Here is a 15,552-nt window from a genome sequence, read left to right on the forward strand (position 1 = left end):
CGGACTCCACATCTCAAACAAAGAACAAAGACAGAGAGAAAACACCCAAGCTCGTCTGTTGGAAAACGACTCCACACATCCCCGTTCCTGCTCACCAGCAAAATCCAAGCTGACAGCATTTTTTCTCGATGGGAAGAAAAACTCTCGCCACAGAAAGCCAGCCCAGGCTGCCATTTGGAGTTGACATTCCTTCTGCTTCTGCGGTTTTATTATTGCGCTCTTAGTTCGCTGACATTGGAAGCAGGTCGGCAGCAGCAATAGAGGGTGGGAATAATTCCTGGTGCCAGTGTGTTATCAAAGCCATGTGCCCATTTATCTGCAGGAGGGCCTCTCCCACTGTCGCACACAGGGTCCAAGTACAAAACACAAGGCGTCGATCTGTTTGGGGAAACTCGGGCTAATGGAGAACAAAAACCCTTAGAGACTGTCTGTATTGAGAGACCAGAGCCACACTGGAACCGACATTAACATTCTGTCACCTTGTAAAGGCATTGAAATCACTTATGTAGAATCCTTGCAGCCAAACAATGTGGTGATGGCTGTACAGCACGTGACTTTTGACTTGTTCTTTCATGAAACATGTCACTTCAACAAAATGGAAAAAGAAAAATACCCCAAAGCACCTTCATAATAAACACCTGGTCACCTGGTCACAAACAACAGCATAAGGACTTTTAGTTGGGCGGAGCAAAACAAGAGCAGTGGTGGAAAAAGTATTCAAATCCTTTACTTAGGTAAAAGTAGTAATACCATAATGGAAAAATACTTCTGCATTCAAAAGTATAGAAGTAGGCTATTGGCAGTAAAATGTACTGAAGTATCAAAAGTAAAAGTCCTCATTGAAGTATCAAAAGTAAAAGTCCTCATTCTTTCAGAGTGTTAAATTATTGAAGCATTAACCTGTAAGAAGTATTTTAATGTTGTCGGTCTAACTGCTCCATATACTGTTGGGGAGTTTAAACTCTAACAATGCAGGCTGCTTTCTCGGGTCAAGCTCAACTATTCGGGCGTTTAACTCCTAATAGCTGTGGTCAGGACTGGGGTGTGAAGAATTTGTTTGCAGAGAGGTGTGTGAGAGTACAACCATGGAGAAGTGATTTAACAGAAAGTTATGTAGCCAGATGTCCCCTGATTGAAGAATGTGTTGGAATAGTCTTTGCTTGATAGGAATACATAGACATATAAAATCTCTTTAGTGCTATGTGGCTGAAGTTGAGTTTGTTTGGAAAGCAGGACAATTTTCATGTAGGGATTGAGAGCTCATAGTAGATTTTGCACCTGTCCAAACCAGCTATGACAGCAAAATATCCAGAGCGTGAATTTGAGGTCGGAGGCTGAAGTAGTCACGGATGGAATTGGGAACAGCTTATGTCTGTGAGCAAACAATTACTGGAGGCTTGGCCACTTAGGAGCCCACAAAGGCCATTAGGTCAATGACAGTACAATGTGTCTTCATAAGAAACCCTGCATCACTTGTGTCATTTATCACTAATGTACTCATGGCTGTATCGTATAGGGCTGTATGTATTGTATAGCAGTGATTCTCAACCTTTTTCATATCAAGGACCCTAATTTAGCACACATTTGAGCCACAGACCCCCATTTGCTTAGATTTTGTCTCTCGGACCCAAATCTGAGAATATTTTTATTGTTAGATATGATTTTGTCCAGAATTCCATGACTATCTGTATTGTAGGTAGAGAGATAACAGTGAAGCTATGATCAAAATAATCATTCTTCTACATTCACTAATTGTGTTAACTTCTAGTAAAGGAAATAATGGTGAAGTTAACAATTCATCAATTTGCTGGGGACCCCCTGGAACGCCCTCAAGGACCCCTGGTGGTCCCCGGACCCCACGTTGAGAACCACTGTTTTGTCTTGTTGTATGATGGCATCCTATCAATTCCATTTACCCCTTTCCAACAAGGACCACAATGGAAATAAGCTTCCCAGCTTTATTGTGTTATCCTTGACAATTTCTTAAAACTGAACATGGTTTTCCCATGCTCGGTGTTTCTTTTAATTGTCTAATAAATCAAATCAAATCAAAATCAAATCAAAAACATTCAGTGCATTAGCCATAAAAGCTCTTGACTTTCGCATGCAATAGCCAAACAATTTTTGCTCAAACACAAACCAAGTCCAATTACTTTTTGTGAGCTCAAAACTGAAATAAGTGAGAAAATACTAATAATCTGCTGGTAATAAATTGCTAATAACAGCACCTTTCAATAATATTATTTAGACCTGGGCCCTACCCAAACTCAAGCAACTGAGTGATCCAGTTGGGTCACATGGAGGTCAGGCATGACTGCCTTTAGTCTACCATGTCTGCACTATCAGAGTTAGAGTGAGCCAGAATTGGCAGAAATGGTGACTTCTCTCTTCATGCATTTTCCTTCAGATGCTGGCCCCGAGACATATGTTCCAGGTCAAGGATGACAAAGCTTGTTCTGTGTCAGAATAACTGTGTGCTGAGAAAAAAGTGGGGTCTAACCACACAATGGAGAGAGTCTCTCTGGGAGGAAGAAGTAGTAATCAAAAAGTGCTGATTCTTGGCAAGCCCTGCTGTGACGCCTGACAGAAAAGCAATCAGAATGTGAATGCTTGAGTCATAGCTTTCCTCGGGGGCAGAAACTCTGTTTAACTCGTTTCTATCAGAAGCAATTCCGTTATTTCACAGTACGATACAATCCAAATGCTGTTTTAGTGCAGGTTACCGCCCCCTTCAACAACCTCCGTGGAAAATAAAGCTTTTTTTCACTTTCCTTTCCCATCAAAATACAAGATGAAGGTTCACTTGACTTTAATAGGACTTTAATAAATTCCAAAATGTCTTTTAAACAAACATGTGTTGGAGCCTGGGTTAGAAACTATAGAAGTGGAGAGCAGTAGGAAGGCTGTTTGTTGTTCTCTGTAATGAACTGAGACCCTGAAGGGGAAAAAGAATAAAAGTGTTTGGCTGAACTCTTCCTGTTGTCTGTATTCCTGTATGTGTGTGTGTGTATGTGTGTGTGTGTGTGTGTGTGTGTGTGTGTGTGTGTACCCAGCAGAAGCGTCACAATGTCTTGCTGTCATGTAGAGCGGTGGTTCTCAACATGGGGTCCGGGGACCACCAGGTGTCCTTTGAGGGGGTTCCAGGGGGTCCCCAGTAAATTGATGAACTGTTAAACTTCACCATTATTTCATTTACAAGAAGTTAACACAATTAGAGAATGTAGAAGAATGACTGTTTTGATCATAGTTTCACTGTTATCTCTCTACCTACAATACAGATAGTCATGGAATTCTTGACAAAATCATATCTAACAATAAACATATTCTCAGATTTGGGTCCGAGAGACAAAATCTCATCTAATGGCGGTCCGTGGCCCTAATGTGGACTAAATTAGGGGTCCTTGATATGAAAAAGGTTGGGAAACACTGATGTAAAGTACTGCCAGCTATGGTTGGCAGTACTCTATATTGGGCCAATATTGGCCTTTTATTAAAAATCGAATATGGGCCAGTCAGTGTTGATGGAACTTCCTCCCTGACCACAGCTACAGAAAAACAGTCTGGAAAACCTGACATGGAATTGATTTTATTTTTAGATTTCATTGTTCAATTCAGTTTCTTGTCAATTAATTATTCATTTAAAGGCCTAATGTATCCAGAGTTTCCAGTCATCTTTTCATAATAATGTGCATTTTCTGCTTGTCTGATTTCCATGTTACTTTCTACCAATAGGTAACATTCTCTGTGGTTATATTAGGACTTAAAGCCAACAGACAAACCAAGGCAAAAGATGCTTCCACCAGCTACAGTCTGTAAAATGAAATGGAAAATAAAGCTTGATTTTACACAATTACAGCTTTAAATTGCTGCCCTCTTCTTTAATGGCAGTAACTCGGAATATTTAGACAGCGTTTGTTTCAAAATATTTATTTTGAAAAACAATGAAGGAAAAAAATAGCAAATATCTCATAACATGATCAAAGCACTGGAAAACGATCTACAGTGATGTAAAATAGTACGGGAATTCAGGAAATGAGCAAAAGCTCCAACCACAGAATTGTCGTTTAAACATTTGCTAACCCTAAAAGAATTTCATTAGTCTGGGTTTCACTGGAGAGTTTTAGTGTCCTATGATGGTCTAAATGCTGTTTCAGAGGCTTTTCCACCCTGACAAGAATAACATTCTGGGGAAAAACACTGAATACATTTTACATTATCAGCTTCAGTCTAAAAATATCGGTATCGGCCTTCAAAAATCCAATATCGGCCAAACCCTACTGCCAACCCTGGTGTCAAGATGTCTGTCAATCAATATGAAATAATTTCTATTTTTGTTTGTTTTATACCTAAAGGAAAGAGAGCTCATATTATTGCACTACAAAGCACTAGTGCAGTGTGCTCCTGACGTGCTAAAAATGCCATATAAGATACGTTCCACAGATACTTCCATGTTGATTATTATTCCTCCCATGTCTGCATTTGGAAGTTGAGTTCCCTATTGAATTTCCTGCTTTAATATGGCAGCATACAGCACTGCGTCCCTACCATCTCTACAGGCACACACAGCTCCTGCTGCTTTACTTTTCTCAAGGTTAGAGATAATGCTCTTCAGTAACAAAGTAAAAAGCAGGGCAATGCTGAGGCATTGTGCAACCAGAAATGCTGCAAAGGTTGAACTTAATTTGAGGATTTTTGTAAATAGCTGAATGTTAAAAATAGTGAAACAAACTGCACCTGGTGGTTTAAAGAAAAGTCTAAGTTAGAGTCTTTTTTTGTTGTTGGTGAAAAGGAAAACAAATGTTCAAATAAAATCAGAGATTACAAAGGCTGTATGTTAGGGATGGGACGATATATCGAAATTCAATATATATCGCAATAAAAAAATGACAATACATATCGTGGGGCAGAAAAATGAATCATATTAGCTACATTTTATTCTGCTGTAGTAATCACAAATGAGACGGCTTGACCATCAGAAGCTCTCCTTCCAAATTATATTATCTATACTTTGTAATGGCATTTAAATTGTTTACATTCTAGCAAGCCAATGGCATTGCTAGAAAGATTTGTGGCTCAGAAATAAACATAATTCTGCACATGCTTTGTTGTCTTTGAACTTGTATTTATTACATAGTATTGTAGTTGTATTGAATCGTGAACCCTATATCGTATCGAATCGTATAGTGAGATAAGCATAGTCTCACCCCTATATGTTGATTAGGATTTACAGTTTAAACATCAATTTTTATATTCAGCATACAAGTTTACAGGAGACTCACCTTTTTATTGTTAACACATTTAAGAGATGTAATCAAACAATGAAAATTATTCAGCTATTTCTTAAATATAGGCCTATATATGTGAATATGATTGGAATGAGAATATGTATTTTAGCTACCTCATGCTCAAAATCCAGTTTTCACAGTCGGTCCATAATTTGCGCATAAAATTGATGAGGTGAGGATTTGGATTATTTCCGAGCCTGTTTCCAGTCATCTGTGCCTGTCAGAATTCCTGATCAGGTATCCATGCTGGAGGCGGAGGCTGAGCACCGCCCTCCCTCACTAGAAATAAGAGTCCTGCTGGAAGTCTGCTCAAACTACTGGGTCTCTGCTGGACCGACGAACGTTCAAAGCTGCCATCCGAAAGACAAGATGTCAAGCCTGAAGGAGCCATAAAACAGCCTCTGAATTTATCTCCGTTTAACTGTTCCAGACTACTTTCCTGGAAGTTGCGCTTTGGACGGAGCCGCATTTCTATAGACGGGACGGTGGGATGCGATTTTCTCATCTGGACGGGATTTATTTCTGAGATCAACAGCAACTGCAGCGGTCTGGACTTGATGTTTTTGCTGGATTTCTTGTATCTATTTGAATAAAACACACCGTGGGACCAAAAGAATACTTGACTTCGGTTCAGGATGGATTCAAATCCAAGCGTCAAATGTAAAATAGTGGTGGTTGGAGACAGTCAGTGTGGGAAAACGGCTCTGTTGAACGTATTCGCAAAAGACTGCTTTCCCGAGGTAAGTCTACATATACAGTAGCCTATACCGTTACCAGTGACATGAAATGCCCATACAGGCACCAACTCTCCTGTCCACCCTGTATTTTCTCCGTAGGGATACATTCCCACGGTGTTTGAAAACTACACGGCCAGTTTTGAAATTGACATGCAGAGAGTTGAGCTCCGTCTTTGGGACACTTCAGGTAAGAGAGTTTTCACCCTGGGCTTTGCATGGGAATGAATGGCGCAGGCTGCCTATAGAAACTATAGGGCTGTAACTGTAGGGGTACTTGATTGGGGCTAGGGGGTTCCCAGCAAAAGAAAGATGGTTTAGTTTCACTCTTATTAACATTATTTCATTGAGTAAAGGTTGGGGCAATGAGAGAATGTATACGAATTATATTTTATCAATATGAATGTAATTGCAAATCAACAGTTTCACTCTCTTCACTGTTATCTCTCCAATTCTAAACTCCAACAACAAAAATCAGATAGGAGATCTCATGGCTCAAATCGTATCAAATATGCATCCTAATGCTTCTGTTTGGAGTCTTGAAACATGAAAAAGATTGGGAAAAAGAAAAAGATGGGGAATTCTTGCTATGGAATGGTCCAGAGTTGAACTCCCTGACTTATGGGTGTGTGGGCTGGGGAACAGTTCTGAAGCGGTAGTGTTGGGTCATTTACTGTAATCCTATGGTCGAGTTCAAGAGAAAGTGTCTGACGCTGCCTGTCTGGAATGTAGGCGAAGCAACGGCTCTGACGAAGTTCTTGGGTATAAACGAGGAGTCGTGTTCCACTGTAGTCAACATCTGTAATTCTCCAACTAGCGAATAAGAGATTAAGCATACAAATATTGTTATTATTAATATTTGTAGTCTTTTAAAAGCTGAGTAAAGGAGTGGTTCAGAATAAGGTTTGGCTGGTTTTTGAAGGTTGATACCAATCCTTTTGTATTGAAGCAGCCCATACACAATATTTTGTGTTGACATTCAATATCTTCTTTTATTTTTCTTCATTTTCATGGCAACAAATTACAAGTAGTCAATGTTTTACCTTAGAATGATATCCTTGTCAGGGTGGAAGGGCGTCTGAAACAATATTTAGACCATCATGGGACACTAAAACTCAGACTAGTGAAATTCTCCTAAATGTCATGCCAGGTTTTCCAGACTGTGGTCAGGGAGGAACCTCCATCATAACAGACTGGCCAATATCTGGTATTTAATAAAAGGCCTGATATATCAGCAAACCTATATATCAATCTAACCCTGTGCAGAATCAGTCTGACCTTCAGGCAACAAATGCAAACATTCACTCTGGGAGCTTTTGGCCTGTCCTCTCACATTTCTTGTTTTATAAAGCCTCTCCCCTCTTACACACTCAACTCCGATCTCTGGGGATGTCCAGCAGCCCCAGGTCTGGAGGTAATTACCTCCTGTAGCCAGGCTGGGGCTGGAACACCCCCTCCCCGCTGCTCTGCTGCACTGTCTGCCCCCCAAGTCTTTCCTCCACTAGTGGGGTGGGGGTGGGCGGGGGGGACAGGGGTTCAGGCCTCCTCTGTGACCTCCAGCTGATTGTATCCTCCCTGGAGGTTTGTGCAGGACTTGTCCAAGCTCTGTGATTACACCACAAATCAGGAAGAGCTGACCTCAGCATGCGCACACACACACACACACACACACACACACACACACACACACATCTGAGGCATTCCAGCAGTATCTCTCTGTTGTCATAACGTGATGATGTGAGAACGTGGAATTGTTTTGATAACCTTGAGCAGCGTGAGCCACTTTGAGATATGGGTGTCAGGTATTGTTTTTGTTCCAGTCTAGTCTGGATAATGAGAGTGCGCCGAGTTCCTCTTGTCCATGGACGATCTTTGCAACATCCAACATTTTTCCACCCATTTTTTTACTATACATCCCGGGTTTATTCCTTTTGCCTTTGGCAGATACAGTAGACTTAAGATAAATTACGCAGCCAAACGACATCCTTGCCATGGGAAATGAGCTCACCTTCTAGTGGTCATAAGCAGGTGGGCTCCCTGATCCTCCCAGCCACAGATGGTCTTGTCTGGCCCTCTTGCCATCACATTGCTGCTCACTGTACTAGACCTTTCTGGAGCACAAGCATGACGAATGGCACCTGAGAATAGTACTGTAACCCACTTCGCTGAAAGGTCATTACAAATACATAGACTTCATTGGTAGATCTGAGCTATGCTCACATAATACCCTACAACAATGGAAAATGTCAGCGGTCAGGGATTTGGCAACCCACACCCATGAAAAAGGTCTCAGTGGATATTTTCCCTCAGGGTGCTAAAAGTGATGAAACAAAACGGATGGAACGGATGTTTCAGCTGTACCTACATATTTGAGATAGCATGCTACACATAGAGTTATCACAATGGGTGCTACTTGGTATTGTCAAGGAGTGCACAGTATTGATTCATCAGTCTGAGGCTGAGATCTAAAAGAAAGAGCACCTACCATTATTATGTTATCAAGGTGTCAAATTCAGAGTCCTCCCTTTGTTTCACTCCACTACAGGACTATTTCTTTCAGATTCCCCATTTTCATCAGCTCCATCTCACAAATGTTCCCATGGAAAAGCCCTTGTAGCATAGTTCTGCATACAAATCCCCCATACAGAGTGGCAGAGACATTTTAAAGATGCTGTGGCGAAGGCTATGAAAATAGAGGGCCTCTGCTCTGTTTGTTTAACATAAGAAACCTGACTCGCCAGACGTGAAAATATTTCATCATTGTTTACATCTGCCCGTGTGGATTTGTGCGTGGAAAAATGTGGAGGGTGGGGCGTCAAATTGCAGCACATGTTGAGGAACTCTGGCATGTCCGCAGGGGCCTCTTCGGGACTGATCTGACACAGGAGAGTTCTGACTCAGTTTAATTTGTGTTTAGGTGAGTTAGATTGAAGATAGAAAGAGACAGATGGGGTCAATTGCATTTTAGCCCATGTGCTGGTCTGGAGGGGACCATCTGGATTCCATTTGCGTATCAAAACATCTTGGCTTTGAGGGGGTTATAAAGTCACTTTGAAAAGTAATAGATCAGGTTTTGAGTGATTGTTATGACTTTCAGTAATGCCATGAAATAGCATACTTGCCTCCGCATTATTTTGAATTCAATGGAGCGATTCAGTAAGCTCGGTTATTCTATACTCTTTTGTGTTTGACGGAAAAAGCCCTTTGGCAAAGAGCCCTGACCAAATGACACAACCCGTCTCTTCGGAAATACGTTACTGTTTTCCTGCAATGAAGGCTGTGTGTCTCTGTGAGAAAGTAGGATACATTATGAGGGGCTCTCGTCTGGATTAATCATCTTATAGCCTGGGTTGGGCAGTAACCTGATGAGGGCATTGAGTGCTAAAATGTAGTCTCTTCTTTCATGATTTATAGGATCACAGAAGTGTGTGCAACCTTCTTTTTCATCTTCATAATACTCCAATCCAGCTAGTCAGCACCTTGTTAACTTTTGTTGGATGTTCGTCTCCAGCATCTGTTTTGAATGACTTTACAGTTGGCCACACCTTATCGTGGAATTCAGAGACCACCAGAGTCTGGGAAACAAAATAATCCGCTATTACATTCCTAACTGTGGGACAATAGAGTAGCTTCCGGACAGGTTTCTTTACCTGGATAAGGCAATGTGATCCAATGAGATCCATAATCTAAACAGCTTTAGCAGCCTGAGGGAAAGCTGCATTCCTTTGCATCCAACCACCACTCTTTTCAGGTTGTTTTGTGCTCACCCATGGCGTCAGAAATGAAATGATATGCTGTGCCTTGCATACTTTGCTTGAAAAAAACCTTGGAAGATTCTGTGTTTTGGATGCCGCTTTGGAATGTACACCACTGTAATCCTAGCCATGCCCGGGAATAACAAAGTCATTGTCTAAGTCACTGCATTGTTGGACAGGGGAAGGGATGGTTTCTCTCGGTTACTGTACACTGGGACCAGTCTGAGTGGAGACAGAGCGCTATGACTCAGCTACCACATAGGCATAATGAACACATCTGGTAATCACTGAAGTTTTGTTGTTCACAGTCCTTTTTTCTCTTATTTTCTATTGTGTGTGTTGATGAAGCTGTGTATGTAGTTTGTAGAGGGGTGGGGGGGTGGGGGGTTGGTAGCATTCTAAGACCATGGATTTTGCTGTTAACCTCTTGCAAAAGGGATGGGCCTAATTCAAAGAAGCATCTGGGATGGGAGGGGCCCCCTAGATAACACCAAGAACATAACTGCACTGACAAAGAATTATTTACAACTGCTCACCATTATCATTTGAAACACATGGAAAAGACATTTCAAAATCACTTTTATCACTAACTTTATACCAGAGTTTGTCTTGGTGCGATTAATATTGACACACAGCAACAGTTTATTGTGTGACACATTCTGTACAAGGATTTGTACAATAAAGCTTATTAAACGTACTACTCAAACTGTCTGACTATCCGTATTCCCCTCCAAGAGCATGCTTTTGATTTAGCTTCATCAGTACCAAGGCTGTCCATCACGTTCATATGCACAGAACTCAGGGGTCTGGGACTTGAGAAGGGGGCTAACCACAAGAGGAAACTCTAGTCCTTGCTAGCATTGAATGACACCTGTAACACTAGAGCAAGGATTTGCTTTATGTTGTACCACAATTGACATGCAGCTATCGTTGAATTGCAGGTTCACCCTACTATGACAATGTGCGACCTCTCTCCTACCCTGATGCTGATGCAGTCCTCATCTGCTTTGACATCAGCAGACCAGAGACCTTAGACAGCGTCCTGAAGAAGGTGGGTGACCTCATCTTTGGATGCTATTCCCTTGACTTACATTATGTGATGAGGCTCGTCTTTGGGCAATGTTTACCCTGTCCCCTCACCCTCTCTAGGCAGGTTTTTGTGTTACTAAGTCAAGCGTCTTCTGGGAAAGAAAAGTGGTAAAGGTCCAGGATTTTACCACTCAAAAAGAGCATGGGGGAAGGAGATCCAACAAAGGAGGGGTATTTAGCCCTTGATCCTCTGACACTCACGTGAGGTTAAGAGGTAGTCTGGCCAGACTTTGTTCCCAGACACGGCTATTGAATGTAGTCTAACCTTTTGACCTGTGATGTCACTGAGCCTCAGTTGTGTGCCAACTGAGAGGAGTGTGGTCCGAAGGGGGGGCTGAGATGGGGGTTGATATCCCGGAGGGAACATAATCACCAGTCTGTTTCGCTCTCTAACTCTCAAACCTCCCCTCTGTAGAACTCCAGTCTGTGGATCAAACATACACATCAATGTTCAGATACGAATACACGCTCACAGGAACACACAAGCACCCAAGGATCCGACTACTGTTAATGACTGTCTGCTCTTTGTCCCTTCCAGTGGAGAGGAGAGATCCAGGAATTTTGTCCCAAAACCAAGATGCTGTTGGTGGGATGCAAGTCCGACCTCCGAACAGACCTCTTCACCAAGTCCCACAGCAGACAGCCACCAGTGTCATATGATCAGGTGGGTGCATTAATCATGGGAAAGAAATAGAAAACTTTTATTCCCATGGCTACTTACTCATGATGCTCATGATATCCACTTTGTCCATATAATTGAGACATGGTTATATACTGATGTATGCTCACTCTCCCAATACAAATACTATCCTTTTGAGCAACTGGAACTGGAACAACTTTGTCAGTGTGTGGGCATAGGTTGATACTGATGTTGGATGCATTTGCTCTTCTACATCAATCTGATCTATCCAGATTACTAGTACAATACATAGCACTATATAGTACTATGCATTGTATTATACTAGTGTTCATAATAATAATATTATTTTGTCACTGCTTGATAAAATAAAAAAACTAATTGCAGCCTCAGTCATGCCAGTGATAACCCTTCATCTCCTGCCCGCTGGCTCAGCTTAAGTGGAGAATCACAGTCTGGTCTCTCCCCTGTGCAATTCAAATGGAGTGACATGCAAACTCAGTATTTATATTGCAGACATGCACACTCAGTGTTTATGTTGCACCTCAGGTATTCTAATTGGAAAACTGCAAATAACTTGATTTGCATTTGTTGTGGTCAGAGACACATTGGATAGTATTTTTTTTTTTAGCTTACACTGCCACGGGAGTAGATGAGGTATATGAAAGGAAAATACTTAGGTATACTGAGTTAGTAGCAGAGGTGGAGCATCCGTTTTGGAAGCCTAGACTACGCCCCTTGGAAGTTGGATGCTGAGGGTTTGTAGCCACATCCACTTCTAGGCTATTAGGTGAAACCCTGTCACAGTTAATGTAGGCTTTTTAAACTTGGATGTTTTTACCTACGTACATTTATCTCTGTAATGGCACTGGGTCCATTGAATTCTGTAACTGTTTTGAAACACTAATTTTGCAATCAACAAGCTAACACTGGGGCGCATGTAATTTGCGTCACCCACTAGCAGGACTTCTACTCTCTCTGACACAATATGTTGCTTAGACACCCTCACCCCAAATGATCTTGGCCAGAACATCCACACTTTTAGAAAGTCGGAGTCCCGCTAGCAGCTGACGCAAATTACATGCGCGCCAGTATTAGCTTGTTGTTAGCAGTTACTGTTTCGACTTGAAAACGATTACAAAATTCAACAGACCGAGTGCCATTAAAGAGACAAATGTATGTAGGTAAAAACATCCAAGTTTATAAAGCCTGCATTAAATACAGAATGTGGCAGGGACAATTATGTGAAAATCCCATTAATTTTCCCCTTAAAGAAATCGCTTTAGATGTGGAGGTCCATATTTGGGCAAGGCTGACACCCTAAACTAGGCATTCGTGGGCGGAGCTTAAAGCAGACGGTGAAGGATATGTCTGAAGCAGCAGTGGGGGCAGACTGGGGGCACAAAGCTGCAGCTGTAGGTACCCTTAAGTGTTGTAGGGTTTGAACCACTTGTTTGACTGAAGCATGCTTAGTAGTGCCTTATGTTAGTGGTATGTTTACTATATTGATATTCTTTGCAGGTTGATATGTTTGCTTGTTAGTTTTTGTTTATTTGCTAGCTTTTTGTCAATAGCATGGTTGCTATGGCTGTTCATTAGTAACATGTTTGCTGGGATGTTGATCATGTTGACTTGTTAGCTTGTCCTTGTAGCATTCTGTCTGACAAAATGGTTGGTAGTAGCATGGTTGCTCTGGTTTGTTAGTCACATGGTTGCTGATGTATTGATTTTTTGGAATGATGATATGTTGTCTTGTTAGCTTTTGATTGTCTGTAGCATACTAGCTGACATATTGTGATTTATTGAGTAATGTTGGGAATTAGGGACTTCAGCTGGTTGTGGTGTTGAGAGCGTGTGTCGAAGGGGTGGAACTGGGACGCCAGAAATCACTGTTGAGCCTTCTGGAGGTGTAGTGGTCCTAATTCAATGAAACATCTGTGGTGGGACATGCCCATTTGATAATCCCAGTGGCATAACCGCACTCACACACTTAATCCAGTAACATTTAGATTAGGAGGCTGGTGATTGGTGCTGTCTGTCTGATTGTCCTGTAGATTTATGATGGCATAGCCTGATGTCCTCTATAGTCACCATTTGTGGGTTAGTACATCATTCTTTTGACATCTGAATTGGGCTTCTGTATGAATGTTCACCTTGGATTCTGGCACAAAGCATAACAACATCAAATCCTGCGTAGTGACAAATGCAGTGGTCTGAATAAATCAGATGCTAAACTGGAGAAAGCTGCCATAATCGTGCAGCCCTACTTCCAGGTTGATTTAATCTAACCAGATTACCAGTATAAACACTACTCTGAGCATCTGTAATGCTTAGTATAGCTTTGACATCAATTTATGATTACTGTTTATGTGTTTCCTCTCCCAGGGCTCCAACATGGCCAAGCAGCTGAATGCTCCCTACATTGAGTGTTCCTCCCTGCAGTCTGAGAACAGCGTCAGAGACATCTTCCACGTGGCCACGCTGGCCTGCGTCAGCAAGAACAACAAGAATGTGAAACGCAGCAAGTCCTCCAGGGCCACCAAGAGGATCTCTCACAGCCGAGGAGACCTGCCCACCGTGGTGATGGACTATCCGCAGACCAAAGCCAAAACCTGTGTTGTCATGTGAACAGGAGTACAGATTGTTATGGACAATTCTGAAGAGGAACGAAGCAAATTGAGTATTTTGCAATATTGGTGCAAAGACTGCAAAGACTTTTTCTCCCATTCTCCAAACTGGATATCAACTGAATGAGGGATACGTTGGAAAAAGTACCTTTGGGTTGTGGGTTACACTTATTACCTGTAAAATGAAGTAGGAATTCATCCAACAGACTTGTGCTAGCTTGCTGTATTCTCCTAGGCTAACTTGGATTCATCAAACAGGACAATCAGTTTTGTGGAATAGCTTTGGAGGAAAATCATGCCAAGCAAGCTTTATGGGCACATTAGCCATACCCAGTCAATATGCGGTGGAAGAGCCAGTGAAAATGCTCAGAAAATCTGTTCCAAACATGAATTCTGGAATATTTTTTTTCTTATCTTAATAGCTTCATTTTCTGAAGCTTTAAAAAGGTACTATTTCTCTGTTGTTTTTATTTTGCTTTGTGATATGTTTTGGAACCAAAGGTTTTGGGTGACAGAAGTTAAGCTAAACAGTTTAGCAAGGGTGAACAACTGAGGCACAGTCACCTTGATATGTTTTGATGTTTAACTGAGCCTTGCATGCCATATATTGTTCCTGATTACATTTCTAGACATTTTGCCTACCCGTCAAGCTGTTTGTTCAAATGAAGTTTTCCTTTGAAAAAAAAAAACTGTTATGAAATGGTTCATTTCAGAACTGTCCGATTTCATTGTTAATTTGTAGTTTATGAAAATGCAGTTTCTGTATGATTTTTGTGCTTATAAATTCATAAGCTTGTCATCAAGAGTGCAGTTTATTTTTGTGTGAATGCCTTACATGTTAAGCTTGACCACAGTGCTTTGCAGTGGAGGTTTTATAGTTCTTGATAAAAAAAAAAAACACTCAGGGCAACAGAAGCTTCAATACATATATATCTCAATATATTAACATTCTCTCTGAGATAGCTTGACAGTATGATTTTCAATCAGTTAAAACCATGTAGTTAATGCGAAGCAACAGCATGTATTTACTGCAGTAAGATGTACATACTGTATAACCTATGAACTAATGCTCACATAAACATGCTTCCTTGCTTAACATTGTTTAAAATTTTAGCAATACATGTTTAATAAAAGTTATATCAATTTCAATGCATAAACAATTATACAATCTGATAGATGTAAAATGAAAATAAATCATTACACATTGGCTAAATGACTGTAAACATAAAACATTACAAAAAATCCTCAGCTATCCAACATCTAATTTTGATAGATTCAAACTGTTTAGTGGGCATTTAACATAACTTGGTTCAGTTTTACACAATGAGGTAGACAAATCAGTCAAATGTTCCTAAATTAAAGCAGCACACCATTCAGTGCTCATCTGAATGAACACAAGGCAACTACTGCAACAAGGTGCAGTAG

General features: G+C 41.1%; 1 protein-coding gene across 1 annotated transcript; it reads left to right on the forward strand.

The window, feature by feature from the left end:
- The first annotated feature begins 5,616 nt into the window (after positions 1 to 5,616).
- LOC139921996 (rho-related GTP-binding protein RhoE-like) lies at positions 5,617 to 15,081 on the forward strand. Its single transcript, XM_071912420.2, has 5 exons — positions 5,617 to 6,025; positions 6,122 to 6,209; positions 10,716 to 10,825; positions 11,402 to 11,527; positions 13,886 to 15,081. The coding sequence occupies exons 1-5, from the start codon at positions 5,921 to 5,923 to the stop codon at positions 14,126 to 14,128; spliced, it is 672 nt and encodes a 223-aa protein (XP_071768521.1). The 5' UTR covers positions 5,617 to 5,920; the 3' UTR covers positions 14,129 to 15,081.
- Positions 15,082 to 15,552: the final 471 nt, after the last annotated feature.

The sequence above is a fragment of the Centroberyx gerrardi genome, chromosome 10, assembly GCF_048128805.1.
Source record: "Centroberyx gerrardi isolate f3 chromosome 10, fCenGer3.hap1.cur.20231027, whole genome shotgun sequence".
NCBI classification, from domain to species: domain Eukaryota; kingdom Metazoa; phylum Chordata; class Actinopteri; order Beryciformes; family Berycidae; genus Centroberyx; species Centroberyx gerrardi.